Consider the following 16989-nt stretch of genomic DNA (forward strand, 5'->3'; position numbering starts at 1 on the left):
CGCTGTTCACTGTGAATCTTTTGCAAATATTCATAACAAACAATTATTATAAACAGTTCAGTTCTATGCGATTCAAAACGGAAACGTTTGGCTTAAAAACAACTGACTTTCACGAATGCATCATATATAAAATCTCACGCGCACAATTTTTGATTGTTTTAAATTCAAATAAACGGTCGCGAAGCACAACCAAATTCAACACTTAAAAAAAACCGTCATATTTCTAAGCACGTTTATAAATATTCGAGGACAGAACATCCTTACGGGATGATGACTTTAACCCTTCTGCATGCGTGAAGTAAAACGTGATTTTGTTTAAGACTCTTTTCTCCGGAGAAAAGTTTCGAGAAAAACGAAACGAGTGTGTATAATCTGAATATAAGACGACGACAACGACAACGATAGCGGCGACGACGTTTAACAGCCAGTCATACTACAAAGGCGTAGACTTACAGAAGACGACTCTAAGGATACTCTCAAATATAACATAGGAAAAAAAATATACTGCCAAAACGTTCCAGAAAGCGAAACGTGAAAAACGTAGAGAAGCACACACAACGTAGTGACTTTTCAAATACAATACAGGAGTTCTCTGTCCAAGAAGGAAAACCTCCTCCCATTACTATAATCATACCTAAGGAATAACGACCACGAACGACCGAGGAAAGATAGCAGCAGGAAGAAAAAAATTCAAAGTAGGAAAAAAAACCATACACCAAACGGAAAAGAAGGGAGAAATGAAAATCTCCTGGCATAATAAAACACACAGAAGAAAGTTCCACCGAGCACTCTATAATATCCTTCATCGTCTTCTTACCAGCAGCGGAGGAAACAACCAACCCTTCTTTTTTTTCTAAAACAACAAAAACATCATTCACAAAAAGGAATATATAATAGCATACACACATACATATGTGCGAATAGCCGGGCACTATCCTTTCGAATTGTCCTGAAAGAGAAAAAAATAGACCAAGCTCAACACAGAGGACCAAACAAAACGAACGAGGAGCGGAAAGAACGAACCAACCACCAACTAACCAACCCCCCTCTTGAAATTCACAGCTCTAAAATGTTTCCGTGTTCTTGAAGAAGATTAGCCAGCGACGGCCATATAGCCAGGGACTTGGTTGTTTTCCTTGCAAGTAGAAGCAGTCTCCAGTTAAATTTTTTCATCCCCTGACTTTTCCTACCGTGTCTATCTCGTTCGTCCTCGCAACAATTTACCATGTATCCGTATCTGTTTCTCATTGCGAAAAGAATACCATTCATTCCCCACCATTTTCCCATTTTTTTCTTGCACGACTTCCAAGGAAAAGTTTCATATAAAGTGCGCGGCATAGCATAACAAAAAATATGTAAACTGGGAAAAAAGCTATGAAGAAGAAGAAAAACCAGTCCAGGACACTTCTTCTTTCGTCCCTTGTATAGAGTACGGGCAAGGGTATGTGTAAATGCTCTTAATTTGCTGTGTATGTATGCCACCCCCCCTCTACACACTCGAGAAATACAATGCTCTAAACGATTGGCAATGGTCGTGGTCCTTTCGTCCGTCTTATTCTTTTTCTTCATCACCTCCTACTTTTTTCCGTTTCGTTACACAAGAAAAATACACTATTCTCTCGATGGCCATCTCTTTCTGGCTTATGCTTTGATATATATTAGAATTCGTCCTTTTTTTCATTGTGAGAAATCAAAGGAGTCACATACTTCGACCGCCCTCGCCTACGTTATAGCTTTGGGCATTCAAATTTCAGACTTGGTTTTTTCTATACAGGACTTAGGAGGAGTAGTAAAACGGGGACAATATATGGTGAAGTTTTAAGAAAACATATCCCTTTTTTTAAAGGATTATAGTTGATCTCCTGGGGGATATCTATGGTCCTTCGTTGGGACATGATGGTGAGATTCTTTTTCTTAAGATGGATAAGACTAACATCTTGGTGTATTATTAAGGAAGCAAAGAGAAGGGATCAATGTACATATGTGAAATTTCGTGCTTCTTTCCTTGCTATGCCATGCCTATGTGGTCAAACTAAATCTCTAGTCATCCATCCTCCGTTTTGATGCATCCTAGTAGACTGCTAAAATGCGACTGGCCAACATACCATCCTGAATTCGCCGTTGCCGCGCGTATAAGGAAGAAACTTCCAAGCATTTTTGTTTTAAGATAATTTTCGTCCAAAAAATATAAAATCCTATCCCCACTACTCGGGGAAAACATAACTTTGCTGCCCACTTGCCCACTCAAAGACAGACTAAGGTCAGCCAAGCAGTCAGTTCAAAAAAGGTAGATGGGTAATCATTCGGTTGCTGTTCTTAACACCCCTTCAGTTCATTGTATACAAATGTAAGGCCAAAGGAAGAATTAGAAGAAGGCAATTGCGAAAAAACCATTCTGACTTGAAGGACGTACGTTCCGTCATCTCATCTTTCGCTCGCGATTCAGATAAACTCTTCGACTATTACCCCTGCAAAGGGACGAACCAGGAATGTGCGCGATAAAAAGAAAGAAAAAACAGTTTCCGAAAAATTCTCCAGGAGCATTTTGTACCTCTATTATAAATTATGTCACAGTGTGTGGACGAAAGAATGTCGTTGCATGTCCTTTTTCTTCTTCTTATATTCTATTCCATATCTGCTTTGCGGTGTGCGAGAAACAGGACACTCTGTCTCCCTCTCTAATTTCCATTGCTTCTCGTTCTCTTTCTTGGAAGCACGGCACTTCTGTATCGTCCTGGAAGTCGCCTTTTTTCCCTATGCCTTTCGAAGTCGTTTGAGGCTTTTTTTTTATAGATTTAGTGCTCACTTCGCTTGGTCCTTCCTACCCTCTATGTTCGAATGTTATGAGTCCGAATTCGAGGCCTTGCACGACGACGTCGTTGTTCTATACTTTCTTCTTCATCTTCTTCTCAATCGAAACGTGCTATCAACATCGTACGAGTCGCCTTCGGTTATCCTTTACGATTGTGCAAATGTAAGGGGCTACAATTTTCATGGTTTTTTTTTTTGTTTATGCAATTTCTCTCATGAAAAAAAATCAAGGTAGAAGCGAACCATCTCTTTCACACGTTGTTGTTGACATAATTTTTTGTCGATCCATCCGAGAAGGCGGAGGAATTTAACAAGGATAGTATAGAATACAAGAAGGAACGAGGGTAAATGAGGTAACTTAACTTTTTATATTATGTATACTTATATTTGGTTGGGCGGCTGTCCATTTATATTTCCTTCTTTTATTCTGGAGAAGCACCAGCGAATCAGACCATCTACAGGGCAGTGAGTAGATCCATGTGCCTTCGGATATGTATATATATTTACAGTTATATTCCGGATGCTTAGAATTGGACTATGTAATAATTTATAGTTGGACAATATTGTTTTAATATATGTATGTCTTTTTTTGTCGACGAAGTCAAAGTGCAGGATGTAATGCGTCAGGATAAGTAAAAAAAAACTGCGAGGATTCTATGTAGTTCCGTGTTGACCAACGGTCGTTTTTAGCCCCGAGTTTATTTTAAAGAAGGCCTGGAGACAAGTTGTTAATACCAATATGAATGAAATAGCAAACAGCAATGTATCCTTTCAGAACTATGTGTAAGTTCACAAGTGGCTATTGGCGACCTTTACTTCAAAAGGAATTGGGGGTACATCATAACTATTCCCTTCAATTTTGTGACAACAATCGCTTACTATTTTCTATATCATAACACCCCAACTCCTCTCCTACGAAGTAGTAATTTTCAATAAGGACACCTCAAACGTAGGGAAACACAATTTTTAATTCAACCCCCTCAATATTCATCATATTTCACATGGAGGCCCCCATCATTCGGGCCTTTTTTCACGGGTTAGGAATGCATTGCTTTTTTTTTTGTGTACTCTCGCTTTATTTTGCAGCCGCAGGGTGCTCCTTTTTCACTAAGGAAAAATATGTGTGCCACCAAGGCGCCGCGCATATTTTGACGCCAAAAATTTCGCACCACGGAACACAACCAGGGGGAAGGAAACATTCAACTATGATGGGAGGGCGTCTGGAAATCAGTAAGAAGGAGCGATAAGAGTTGGAGCTGGATTGCTTGTAAATAGTAAATAGCATATGAAGCGTTAAAGTCAACAAGTTGTTGAGCCATTCGTGGCCATTGAATTTTTGGGGAGTATTGGAATAGGAGGTGAAATGTAAGCAGTAAGTTGTAGAACGTGGTGCAGTGTGAATTGCATGCCGGTTCATACGTCAGGAGCTGTAACGTAGAAAAAGGACTAGTTCAACTAACTAAGGGAAATTCTATAAATTAGTCCTGGTGCTGGATATCCTCCACGTGCAATGCTAATGACCAGTAATTTCTAGACCTTTTTTTCCCATAAAGGTCCTGATTGCAACTTTCATTGATATCCATAGTTGTCATCATTGTCCTTTCAATTCAGTTTTTTTTTTTCAAACATAATTCTATGGGAAATTGCCGCGTAAAACCTTTAACTTAATTGTCATTTATAAAACTTACAAAGCTTCACAACTGAAGGACTTCAAGAATGTGCATCAGTAGCAGTAGACGTCACGTGAATTTGGCGAATATCGAAAGACTAAAGCAAAGGCAAGGACGACTATGATGAGGGTGATGACAACGCGAAAGAGGAAAGTAACAAAATGCCGAAAAGAAAAGTGAAAGTTTTCTTTCCATTTTCATACTAATCTATATATGCTGGTGATGATGCAGTTGTGTATCCTTCGACACACAGTCAAGGTTTTTTGGTTTTTTTTTTTTTATGAAGTAAACCTGAGGAATCGTTGAATGAAGAATGAGGATTTTAGGGCTGGTTATATTTAGGAGGAAAGTTTTCTTTAAAATTTCATGACCTAGTTTTTGAATCGATGATTATTCTATGTCTGATTCGATGACATGCGTTTTTTATATGTGTTGTATCTTTTTTCCTGTATCTTTGTAGTTATGTGAATATGAGATAATAATTTAGGGAGTAAGGTTTCAGCACATATAGTGCATGTAGTGTACGAAATATAGAATATAAGAAACAATATGTAAAGGACATGGTTTGCTCGTGAATAGAATAGAGAATATCCTTCAAGTATGCATAAGATTCATAAAAATCTCCTCCTCTTCCAAAGGCCGCCCTACAACTTCAGATAAACCATTCGCATAAAAGGTCTACAAACTTATCTATCTATCCTCAATATATAGATAACTTAAATCGGTTTCCAAACTGAAAAAAATCCTATTAGATTGTATCCCTTCAAATAGATTAAATTTGAAATCTCTCCCACTATTCCTATTAGATAAGTTTATCCATAAAGGTCCTTCCATATTATAGATTTTATAGGAAAGCCAATGCACACACCACACTTACATTTTACAAACAAAACAATCGTACATTCCTATTAGCTTGGAAAGGATCAGGAAAAGATTGAAAAAAAAATGAAATTTGACTGTTACTATCCTATGTCAGTTTCAGATGACTGCATACAGATCTTAGCTTGGAAAGGATCAGGGCAAGATTGAAAAAAAAACAAATTAAATTTGACTGTTATGTACTTCTGTCAGCATACAGATCTTCTTCAACCTAGATAGTTTGACATGCAGAAAATGATATACCATACTTCAAAGGACTTAATAGTCTCAACGTGCTGGGAAAGATATTTTTTGAAAGACCCAACTTTTAGCCATTCATTCAACCGAGTTCATAAGAAAAGAAAAAAATATTCATGCATGTGCTCCCCCCACCCTTCCCCCATAAAAGATCCTTGAACTAACCCCCTACTGAAATCACTGGAACAGTTGGTCTATTTATGATGTTTTCGCAACTGTATCACAAATTTAAATCTAATCTTAACTTGTTTTTACATCTTCTATCTAACTCACCTGAATTTCATTCACTAACTTCTCATTGTTGAATTTTAAGTCGGTTTGTCCTTGATCACCAACGCTTCCACCTCCAATACTACCAACTCCAACTGGCGTTAAGGATTGTGGTGGGTGATTTTGTTGTTGAAGATTATTATTAACAGCTAAGCTCGTTGGTGTTACGGAAGGATTGACTAAAGATTGTTGTTGTTGATGATGTTGAAGCTGTTGTTGTTGTTGTTGAATTTGCATGCTCAACACCGATGACGATGCTGTCATGCTATTTGTTGTTAGGGGATTGCCTAAATTGTGATCACTAGGAGCACCATTAGCGTTCGTTGTTGGTGCATTGTTATTTTGATGTTGCTGTTGTTGCTGATGAAGATGCTGTTCCAATTGATGATGTAGCGAATTCGCAACAACTGGCGATAATATACCACCGTTACCGCCCGATGGCACAATTGAATTGTTTTGCTGTGATGATGGGCATGTTGGCGAAAGGGAAGTCACTCCGTTTGTTGAAGACAAATTTGATGTTGACGATGTTGTTGGTGTTGTTGTTTCAGGATTATGCTGACTGTTATTGCTATGTGCATTACTGTTGCCGCTATTGTTACTGTTTGTATTGGCGTTATTACTACCGTTATTGTTATTATTATTGTTGTTAATAAGACTAGAAGCATTTAGTAGTAGATTTGTTGTTGGTATTGCACTCCCTCCGCTAGCACTACTATTACCAATTAAAGGTGGACCACGCGCCTGCCAAAAATCCGTGTTCATTTTAAAAAGCGATCGACTAGGGGTTGATGATTGCTGTTGATGCTGTTGGTGCGGATGAACATCGGTTGTCATTTGCGGTGGTATCTGTAATGTAAGCGGCGTTGAGCGTAGATCAAGTGCCGAATCCGCCGTTGAAATTTTGAATGTATTGTTGAGCCACTTTCGTACAAAATTATCGGTTTGCTCCACTTTTATATTATTTTCAAAGATATTCGGTTGATTAGTGAAATTTTGTGTATACGTGAAATGTTCCAGATTTTCTTGTTGTAATTGATCTTTGATAAATTGATTATAGTGAAATTCTCCCTGATAGTTTTGTGAATATGATGATGTTTTGGAGCAGCTGTGTTGATTGAGAATGTTTGCTGGACTGATGATGATTTCTCAGGTTCTTTGTATTACGGAAAACGGCGTTGGTCTAATTTCTAGACCATATATTTTATAGGCTTCAAATTGCAGATACACAATACTTTCTGTTTTGTTTTTTGTTTTTTTAATAATAATAACCGCGGTATTGATATATTTTTTTTTATTTATTTAAATATTGCACACGTAATTGCGTTGAAATCTGGCGTCAAAATCGCATAGATCGTCAAGTAACTTTCACAACTTCACAATATTAATGAAGAAGGATCTCTATTTCGTTTCTAATTAATTTTGATTTTAGTTCGTTGAATCTTAGTCGTCCTTTTGGGATGGAAAAACGACCGGCTTTCACTGCATTGAATTCATAAACGGAAATTCACTCTGAAAAATTTTCTGCTTTATCCAATAGATGGTCACTTTCTTTCCACTTTTCAAAAATTACATTAACCAGGTACACAACTTTTTTTATTATTTTTGGATTCTACTTCATTTCGTATTATTTTTTTCAATGGAATTTTGTTTTTTTTTTTCGTTTTATTATTAATAAAATTATGATGGTTAGGATTAACAGTTATTCTTCCGATTTGAAAATCAAATATGAACACTTTACTCACTGGAAGATCTGTTTTGATTTTATTAAATTAAAATTAGGGGTAAATTGTGAATTCAACGATTTTGGAAGAGCTTTTCACCGTCCTCTCCGTTTTTTTTTTTTTGATTATTTTCTGCTTATTTTCACTTTTATCTTTTTTTCCTGTATATACTTTTTTCGAAACATAGAATAAAAATATACACTTTTAAAAAGTAGTGGAAGCCTGAATTTGATGTTTCACTAAATTGGTTGACAATTATTGTCGACGACACAGTAACCCGGTTTTATTCAGAGTTTTATAATGATGCCGACTTTCGAGTGCTTCTGGAAAATAGAAAAACAGAAAAAAAGAAATGAGAATTTATTTTAGATATCTATATATATATTTTTTAGATACTTATATATATTTTTTCATAATATTAATTAACTTCAGAAGCTCAAAAGTAACAGAAAATGTCATAACGGGGTATCTAAATAAATTTAATGGAAATAAGGCTTATTTTCTTGTATTTGTTTGATCGTCCCATCGAAGGTATAGATAATTCTTTTATGCAATTTAATACTAATCCCACGTAATTATAACTGATTATAAATCCATGTTTTATGCCTTTAATATCTCGTCATCCTACACTGGAATCGAAGGCAGATACTTTGGAAATCACAGAATCGTCTAAATTGGTTAAATTATTGGAGGTGTCACAGCATTTCAGAATGTAAAATTAATTTCTCTAACTTTACCAATCATTGCTCTGATAATAATAATATTATCAATTAAAACTAGACAGAGCCCTCTTTTTGAATATTATAAAATATCTGCATCCTTTCAGCGTTAACGAACATCTTCCACGAAAATATTTCCCAAAGATTTTTGGCGCGAGAAATCAGTTAGGATTGAAATCGAGTCTCAGAGTCTGATCAAATCTTAGTAAATCAGATTCTCCATAAATGAACTCACTTCATTGAACTGTTTAGATTCTCCCATTAAGAATGCAACTTTATCTGACATATGCATTTGCGTTTGACATACAAGGAAGGTTTTATGAAAAATTTGCAATTACAAGGTATAGATAGTATCTTGCTTTGTTAGTACGATACTTGGTTTATGATGCCCACACTTATGTAGGTATGCTGCTTTATATATTGTTGAATGGACTCCCGGTCTCATATGGTACCTGAATGTCAGTTAGTTTCATAGAAATGCCACATTTCCAAAGGACCGTTACGGTTTGAATTTTGATTTAGATTTGTTCAGCGTATTGTAGATAGGATTATTCGAGGGACTACAAGTGTTTAACTGAATTTTTGAGAACTAAACCAACTGTTTTGATCAATATGGGATAATTTTAAAAATTATCTGTCCAATTATATTATTTTCCATTTCGCGGTTCCTCCAAAGAATCAACCACTGATTTAGCACTTATAAAAAATATAGAACACACGGAATGAATTTAAAAAAAAAATGGTAATAAATAAAATAATCTACCTTGACTTTACGCGGTCTTATTTGCATTATTTCAAACTTGTCAACAATTTATTTACACAGGATAATGCTATCACCTCTATTTAACTTCGTCCTTTCATTTAAATTTAAAGTTTCCTTTTTGCCACTTTACCGCGATTTTATTATTATCCTTACAAAAGTACAAAAAATACGCACAAATGTGATCCAGAGGCCGCGCGGCAATTTCTTAACGGGTGGTTTGTTCTTGAATGTTGTAAACCAGCGTGATACAAAGTCAAAACTGTTTTGAAACATGAACGGGAACAACGTCTTAAGCATATCGGTTCCACGGTCGGTCCTTTCTTAGAGGGGGTGGAGGGGTGTCTCACAAGATGTGGGGACTTGATTTCATCGTTGTGGGCCACCTCTTCTAATTTTCCTAAAGAAAATTTTCTCTGCGCTCTTCTATCTTTATATTTTATGTATGTGTCTCCCCTAACATCAATCTCCTTATAGTCATCGTAATATACTTTGCTCACACAATATCTTCAAGGAAGAAATACTCCTTATGTCTTGACTTCGATACCAAATTACAACGTTGTTGCTGGTGTGGGTGGAAGAAAGTGGGCGGAAAGCGGACCCATAGCAAAACACCGAATACGGGGCTTCCTTGTCTGGGGAAGCAAGAATTGCCTTGGTACTGGCGATAAACGGCGAGTGTACGATGAAAACTTATTCCTTCCACATTACAGCAGCCCTATCGGCTGAAAAGAAGATAGGAGATAATTTCTCTACTCATGTTGCCGGCCACCCCTCCAAGTTCTTCAATTATAAGGACACCAAATGATTATTCTTGCTATGTTCTCTGCTATATACTTTCAAAAGCAGCACTTACCCCGTTCGCTGTGATCGAAAAGCGCCAACATGCTTTGGAAAAACGCATCATTTTCAGCGTGCGGCAGAGTAGCAACATCAATATTATTAGATCGTCCTTGTCGTCCCGTGGCCCCCTTAGTTTCATAGTCCTCATCGTTAAAAGCATAAATGACACAGGAATAGCAGTAATAATAGTAACAACAACTAGCACAACGCCATGTGTACAGGTAACATCTTAAAGATTTCTCGTACAAGCGAGGGAAAAGCTTCGCAGCAGTTCTCTTAAATATTCAACAAGGACGAGGTGGTATTTACACCCGCATAGTGGAAAGGAAGCTTGTATTCCTGGAGAATCTCTTTGAAAAGCTTTGGCAATCTTCAAGAATACTCTTAAGGATATGGAATATACTTATCAGAGTGTCGAAAAATTTCCTTGAAAGGGGACACGATTCAAAGCACATATATCCTTTCTTCGCGGCAGTGGTAGCAGCAGCGCAATCCGGTATTTGGTACGATGGTATCAATAACGGCAATGCATATCTCGAATTAAGTTAATATTGTGTTGTTTTTTTTTTTGTCTTACGAAATGCTGGGTGCTAGTTGAGAAATCTTCGCGGTATTTTCAGTGACATGTTGCTTGATAAATGTAAGGACGAATATTTGTAACAGAGTTTTGAAAAATCATCTTATTAACCACCAAAAGTGAAATTAGTTGAAAGGTTATTATTTTCGTCCTTTCCTATTTTTTATATAGTTTATTCGCGGTAGAAATTTAAGTAAAACCGATTATAATAAATAAATATAGTAAGGATCTTACAATGTCCAACTGTTATTGACTTTCTCGTCGTTGGAGGGTTAGAAATCAGGTGTTTAAAATTTATCCTTAAAGGTTTCATAATATGGGTGATGATACAGGATGGCAATAAGAGCCTTGTTAATGAAATAAAATAAATACTCGTCGTCAACTTAGGGTTGGGGGCTTTTTTTTTCACAAGGTGTATGGTTTGTATATGTCAAAGCTAGCTCTAAATTATTATTGCACTTTAAGCCTTGTTACACGTATCAAAAGTAACTTCAGAGATTATAAAATCATCAGACGAGTAGGTGTCAGCACCACAGCTCTTACAACTACGAAATATGAGAAAATTTTTAAATTGCTGATAACAGCGGCTTACTTGTTGCTCATTTAATTGAATCCTTTTTCCTCAGAAACTAACGATAAATGATAAACACGATATATATTCCATATGTACGCGAAACAGATATTTCTATCTTTTTTTTTGCGATTATGTTAGATATATTTTAAGGATTGGGGGGCAAATTTGAAGTTACTTACAATTGCATGGAATTGATATAGATTAGCATTTGAACGCATTCAGATAAGTTTGCAATGATATTCAAAAGACTTTTATGTTGATATGGAACTTTGTTCGAAATGTAAGATCTATACTGAGCATCAATGGTGAACATTGGAATCTACTCTACATCGTTAGAAATCTGTACTTGTTTGCAATCTACCTTTTTTTTTTATTTTTAAGCACTTTTGTTCTGAAAGTCGACAAAATGAATAAAAACGCACGAGGTCACGAAAAGGAGAGTGAAATTCATAGTACATTTTATGAACTTTGATTTGAACAATTAGAAAGGTAATTTTGGATGAATGAGGAGACCGCTTACTACTGAACTATAGAAATTCCCTCTTATCATGATATTTCAAAAGCACATACACAAATTATATAATAATTTGTTACTCTTAACACCTGTTCGAGTACCCGAAAAAAAATAACGAGCACAAATTCTTATAGATGTATTTTGAGAAATTTTTGAATCACTTACATAAAACAGAGTAGAAAGTTATCTATTTCTTGCACGTATAACATTCTGATTGAATGTCGTCTAGAATGAAGTTGAATTTGTAAGTTCATAGTGACATTGTGAGATAATTGCTTTTATTTCCGACTACTTTTTTTTAACAAACTCTAAATAACCAGAAAAGTGTCCTTTTCAAGAAATATCTTTTTTGAAAAAACAATATTTTTCACTTCTAATTCAACACACTCCATACTTCGATTAAGGTCGCGATTGCACTAATCAAAAAAGCTAAGCAAAAATTATAACGATAAGCATATGGTATCAGAAAGTATATATATATATATATATAGACATATATATATGTGAAGTTACAAAGTACACTTAAAAGAAAAAAAGGAGGATTTTCAAACACACAGTTTTTGAAAAGCAAATATTTTCTTTTAATGAGAATAATATAAATTCAACAAAACAAAATTATATTTATACTTTAAACAACGGATCTTATTGATTGATTGTCTCTGGATTACACAATGATACATTTTCAAAAAAAGGGGGAGGAAATTGTCATTTACACATTATTATTTTGCTTCTCCCTCGATCAGTGTCTCGGCATTATAGACGAGTTGTTAAGTTATTAAACTATAAATATTGAAATATATATACATACATATATGTCTAGTTTTTTCCATATTTTACTTTTCCACAACAAATCCACGAGCGCAATACAACAACGACTGTCCTCTTTCTATGAATACACTTTTCACAGTTTTTCATTCTATTTGTCCCTCATTTATGTAAAAAAAAAAATAAATAAATAAATATTAAAGAAAATATCAAATGTGTATATGGAACCAGGCAACAGAATGTACATATGGAAAAAAAAAAGAATAGAAAAAAAAATAAGAACTAATAAAAGTCTCATCTACTACACCATATAAAATAGTTTGAAGCGACGAGATAGTGCAACGTTACTTTATTATTTGCAATAACAGACGCGAAAAATTAGAGTGCATAGTAAATAGATAAGAAAGGAAAATATATTCTGTGTTAGATTACAATGTACAATTTTTGTTGTTATAAATGAGATTTTCCTCCAGGTTTCAGTATAGTTTTTTTTAATTCATCGTAACGCATATGAGAGCATGAATTTCTGTTAATATCCCCTCGGTTTGAGCGGAGTTTTTATCTAGAAATTTCCATGAGTCCCAAAATGATCTAAGAGCATTAGGAGAACAGGTATGGGTGGCATATATTGATGTTTTCATCTTGTGGATTGAACTAAGAATTTCTTCACAGCACTCCTGTCATAAAGGGGGAATTAAAAAGACTGAAAACTTGTACTTTTATCTACTCCTAATCATCTTACTACAAAGAGGGGTGTATTTTGGCACGGTCAAGTGATAAGCATGAATGCAAGATATACCTAAATCTCTACCGAACTAAGGAGTACGGCACCCGTGTTGAAACGCAACACCAACGCCGAGGTCCGAAGGTCTCTTTTCGCTTGAGCATAATCACAACCCCCATGAAACCCCCACTAGGGGCCAACCGCAAACAACCGAGCTGTACTCACCTACAGCGGGAGTTCACCCGAAGTATGAGAGTCCAGGAGCTATCCCGGTTTCCATGGTACCAGTACCAATACCACGTCCTTGCACACCTTTGCGCTAGCCAGGCTCGGGAAAGTGGGAGGTGAGCCTTTGAGCGCTTTCATCCGTCACGCGTCATTGCACAGAGATGTGCAAGAACGTGTCAACCGAACACTTTGATGGAGCTTCAGTATTTGCGGGTGGACCTTCACGATCAATTTTGCTAACGTTTTAGGTTTCCGGGAGAGCTCTTCCCTCTAGGTCGTCTTCGGCCACTCAGGATGGTCGTTTGATCATCCTATTTCCTCAAGGTTCATTACGACTCTATGGTGAGACGTTTCGAGCCATACAGTTTTTGTAAGCTGAAATAGGCACTGTTGGCAGCCAATATGTGTGCGCAGATTTCATCGTCATAGCTGTTATCGGTTGTGATTTTCGACCCTAGACTCCGCACATTGGTCAATGTGAGCCTTACTAGTTTTATCAGTTTCGTCGGGATACCGAATTCTCTCATGGCCGTGTACAGTTTTACCCTGGCAATGGTGTTATAGGCGGCTTCAAAGTCGATGAAAAGATGGTGCCTTTTTAGCATGGGCAATGATGTTCTGGGTATCAAGTGAATACCATGCTAAAGGGGAACCGAGACCGAAAAAACCACCCCAAAGCAAGTCAAAAATCAAGGTCATGTTAAAAGTTCTTTTCGATGATAGTGGTGTGGTGCATTATGAATTCCTGCCTCGAATTCCTGGAAAAAACGTTGGCATAAGTACATTGCGTCCGAAGGAAATTACTTCGAAGGGGACGAAATAAATTTGGAAGAGTAAACCGTTTTTGTTTTACTACTTTTTTGATCACAGTAGTACAGCTTGTTATCATTATTACCGAAACGCAACAATTTTTTCCACTTTTCTGGTAAAAATTGATTGACTACTCCAAAAATACCACACCCGTAGGCTTTCACATAAATAAGATTCAAATAGCTTGCTTCATGGCGTCACATGAAGTGTCAGCCAATCACCGCCATCTTCTCCCCTTTGAGAGAATTCAATTAAATTAAATCTATTAAAATAAATTTCATTGACTCGATATAAAAACTAAACAAATTAAGATATTTTTTGAAAAAAATTCTTGATTTGACCGCGTTTTTATTCAAAAATTCCTTTATTATTTTCAGCTAGCTATTTTCAGTTTGTTTGTTTTTGTCTCTCTTAGCTTCACCCCTTGTGCCTTTCCTTTTTCCTTCAATCAGTACCAAATTGCATACATGCGTCATTATTTTCGATATACATATATGTACCACCGCGTAGCTATAAGAGCACAAAAGGAATCAAGTAAACTCCTCGCAAGATATGCAAACGATGCCTCTTTATATTCAAAAAAAAAACTAAGATGTTCAATCTGCATTTTATTAAACGCATACTTAGTTTATTTTCCCCCATTCGTCTTTGGATATGCAAGCAAACGTTGATCGTATGATAGATTATTATAGATAAAATATGCGCACTTGTGAAAAACCTCGGTTTCGTTTCTGGCTAATGTTTTGGGAGACTCTTTTCAGCTATGCTTCAATTCCATTTTAAACCTTTTTCTCCTCCACCATAATCTATCTCCAGTTTCTCGGAGCCATCAACACTGCATCTGCGTTTCATCCTGCTCTTCTACCCCCGAAATAATGAAGTTTAGTGATGTTTTGTAACTTATACTGGAGAGCTTAGACCAGTCCAGCCAACCAGAGCCACCTACTCATCATGCCTTCGTCCAGTATCTTTTCATTTTACTTTATATCTTTTTTCATCATCATTTTTCTAATGCACATTTGTAAGAATCTGCATGCGATATATGCCTCTAGGTATTAGATTGCTATTTAAAGTCACTCAAAAATTTTCCTCATGTGTAAATGGGGATTTTTCCTCTTTCATTTTCCTGACCTTTTTTCATATTTTTGCCACCTTCTGTTCTTACCTTTTCATTAATGGTTTTCCGCGATTTCATTATCGAACTTACATGGAGAGATGTATGGAATTCTTACGTAGTACTACAGATGCAGCATACACAGATAAAAGTAGATTGCATTTTTGCTGTTTGTTTCTTAGATGTACACAGATGCACCATTATCTGCGAAATTTTTGCTTTTTCGTTAATTTCTATTTGCACGTACACTGGGGATATCTGTGCTCATTTCATTTATTTATTCTGATTATTTTTCCATTTCTTTGTTGCACTGTACTCTTTGTAGATATTTGAACTATAAAAACTATCTTAATGTACACATACGTATTATGTGCCGCTTTTCATAGGAAGAAGGTAACAGGCATATTGCGTCAATATGCAATGCACTTTTATGACATATGGAGAAGTATCTGATTCGTAATCTAGAAGATTTGTTAGATTTAGCCAAAGATATAAATAGAAAATTGCAGGAAGTGATTGAAAACAATGCTTTATACATGTCTTAAGGGTGTCTAGTTGTAAAGGAATCCGCACCCTTAATGGCTTCCTGAGACGCTCGTACTCCTCCTCCATTATTCTGCGCCAAGTGCGTTTGGAGCGACCAACCCCTCGCTCATTTTGGGAGAGTAGAGTCCACTGCATGGCGTAGCCAACAATACAATTGTCACCCCTCCTTAATGTGTGACCTATCCAGATATGGACGCTTGGTTTGATTTTGAAGGTAGTTCTTATTATACTCTTTATTGCATTGCCCGCGGCTCCTAAACTGGCCGAGACATGGTCGGTTCTGGTTAAAAGCCGCAATAAGGAGGCTTCGCCGAAGGAAGTCGCTGGTGGTTGATTACCGCGTCACTGATTGTCGTGGGAAGGACCACGTCTGCGCTCGTTGCTCGCAGAGTGGCCATATAGCCTCCTCTTGCAGTAATCTGGGCATGGACAGGAATACGGTCTCCCCTATGTGGCACAGCAAGATTGCCCAGCGCATATCTTGCCACCGCGCTATGCGTAGGGGAGAGGTATTGTCTTCCCGGAAGTGTTGTATCGTAGCATCCTCATTAGCCTTATAACAGGAATGGCAATCTATCTACTATCAACGACAAAACATTGAGTTTGGAAGGATCTTACCTATGCCCCCTTTTCCTCAGCCACCGGGCTGACATAGTCACAAGCGGCCCTTTCACCCCCTTCTTTACCTCCCAAGGAGAAGTTAAATTTGCAATCATCCAGTCTTACAATAAAAAATCATCGAGTATTGACGGTATCTCCAACTTCATCCTAGGGAAGTCTGCGTCAACCATCAGTGAATGTCTCGCCATTCTCTTATACGCCTGCCTGAATAACCGCCGCTTCCCTGTATCCTAGAAATCAGCTCTCCTAAAGCCTATTGCTAAGAAGGGTTACTCGGACAATCTCAAAGATATGAGGACTAGGGCTCCTCTATCCAATACTGGAAAAATTTTCCAAAGCATTTCAACAGGCACTACTCCTCTATCATTCCACCTAAACAATTCGAAAACATCATGATCCAACGAACAGGCAATCCTTTACCTGTGAGACTACATCCTTTTCGGGATCCTCTTCGCGGACGACATCATCCTGTACGGTAGTGGACCTAGGCCCCCACAGGCCCCTTTCTCTCTTAAATACCTAACCAATGGGGTCATTGGTTATTTCAACCGTCGGGTCATCACCGTTAATTCTCATAAGTCTGAAGTTATTTCCTTCAAAAAC

At 36.9% G+C, this 16989-nt stretch overlaps 1 protein-coding gene across 8 annotated transcripts in view; it reads right to left on the reverse strand.

The window, feature by feature from the left end:
* The window catches only part of LOC119660968 (putative uncharacterized protein DDB_G0286901), an 87303-nt gene that overhangs the window by 45981 nt on the left and 24333 nt on the right, over nucleotides 1-16989 (reverse strand). For 7 of the 8 annotated variants that reach the window (XM_038070033.1, XM_038070032.1, XM_038070025.1 and 4 more), the window contains one exon: nucleotides 5871-7914. In XM_038070033.1, coding sequence (XP_037925961.1) covers nucleotides 5871-6704 — 834 coding nt within the window. In that variant the 5' untranslated portion in view covers nucleotides 6705-7914. Of the gene's footprint in view, nucleotides 1-5870; nucleotides 7915-9073; nucleotides 9351-16989 lie in introns of those variants that run through there. The other variant, XM_038070030.1, reaches the window with a different exon arrangement.

The sequence above is a fragment of the Hermetia illucens genome, chromosome 7 (assembly GCF_905115235.1).
Source record: "Hermetia illucens chromosome 7, iHerIll2.2.curated.20191125, whole genome shotgun sequence".
In the NCBI taxonomy this organism is placed as follows: Eukaryota; Metazoa; Arthropoda; class Insecta; order Diptera; family Stratiomyidae; genus Hermetia; species Hermetia illucens.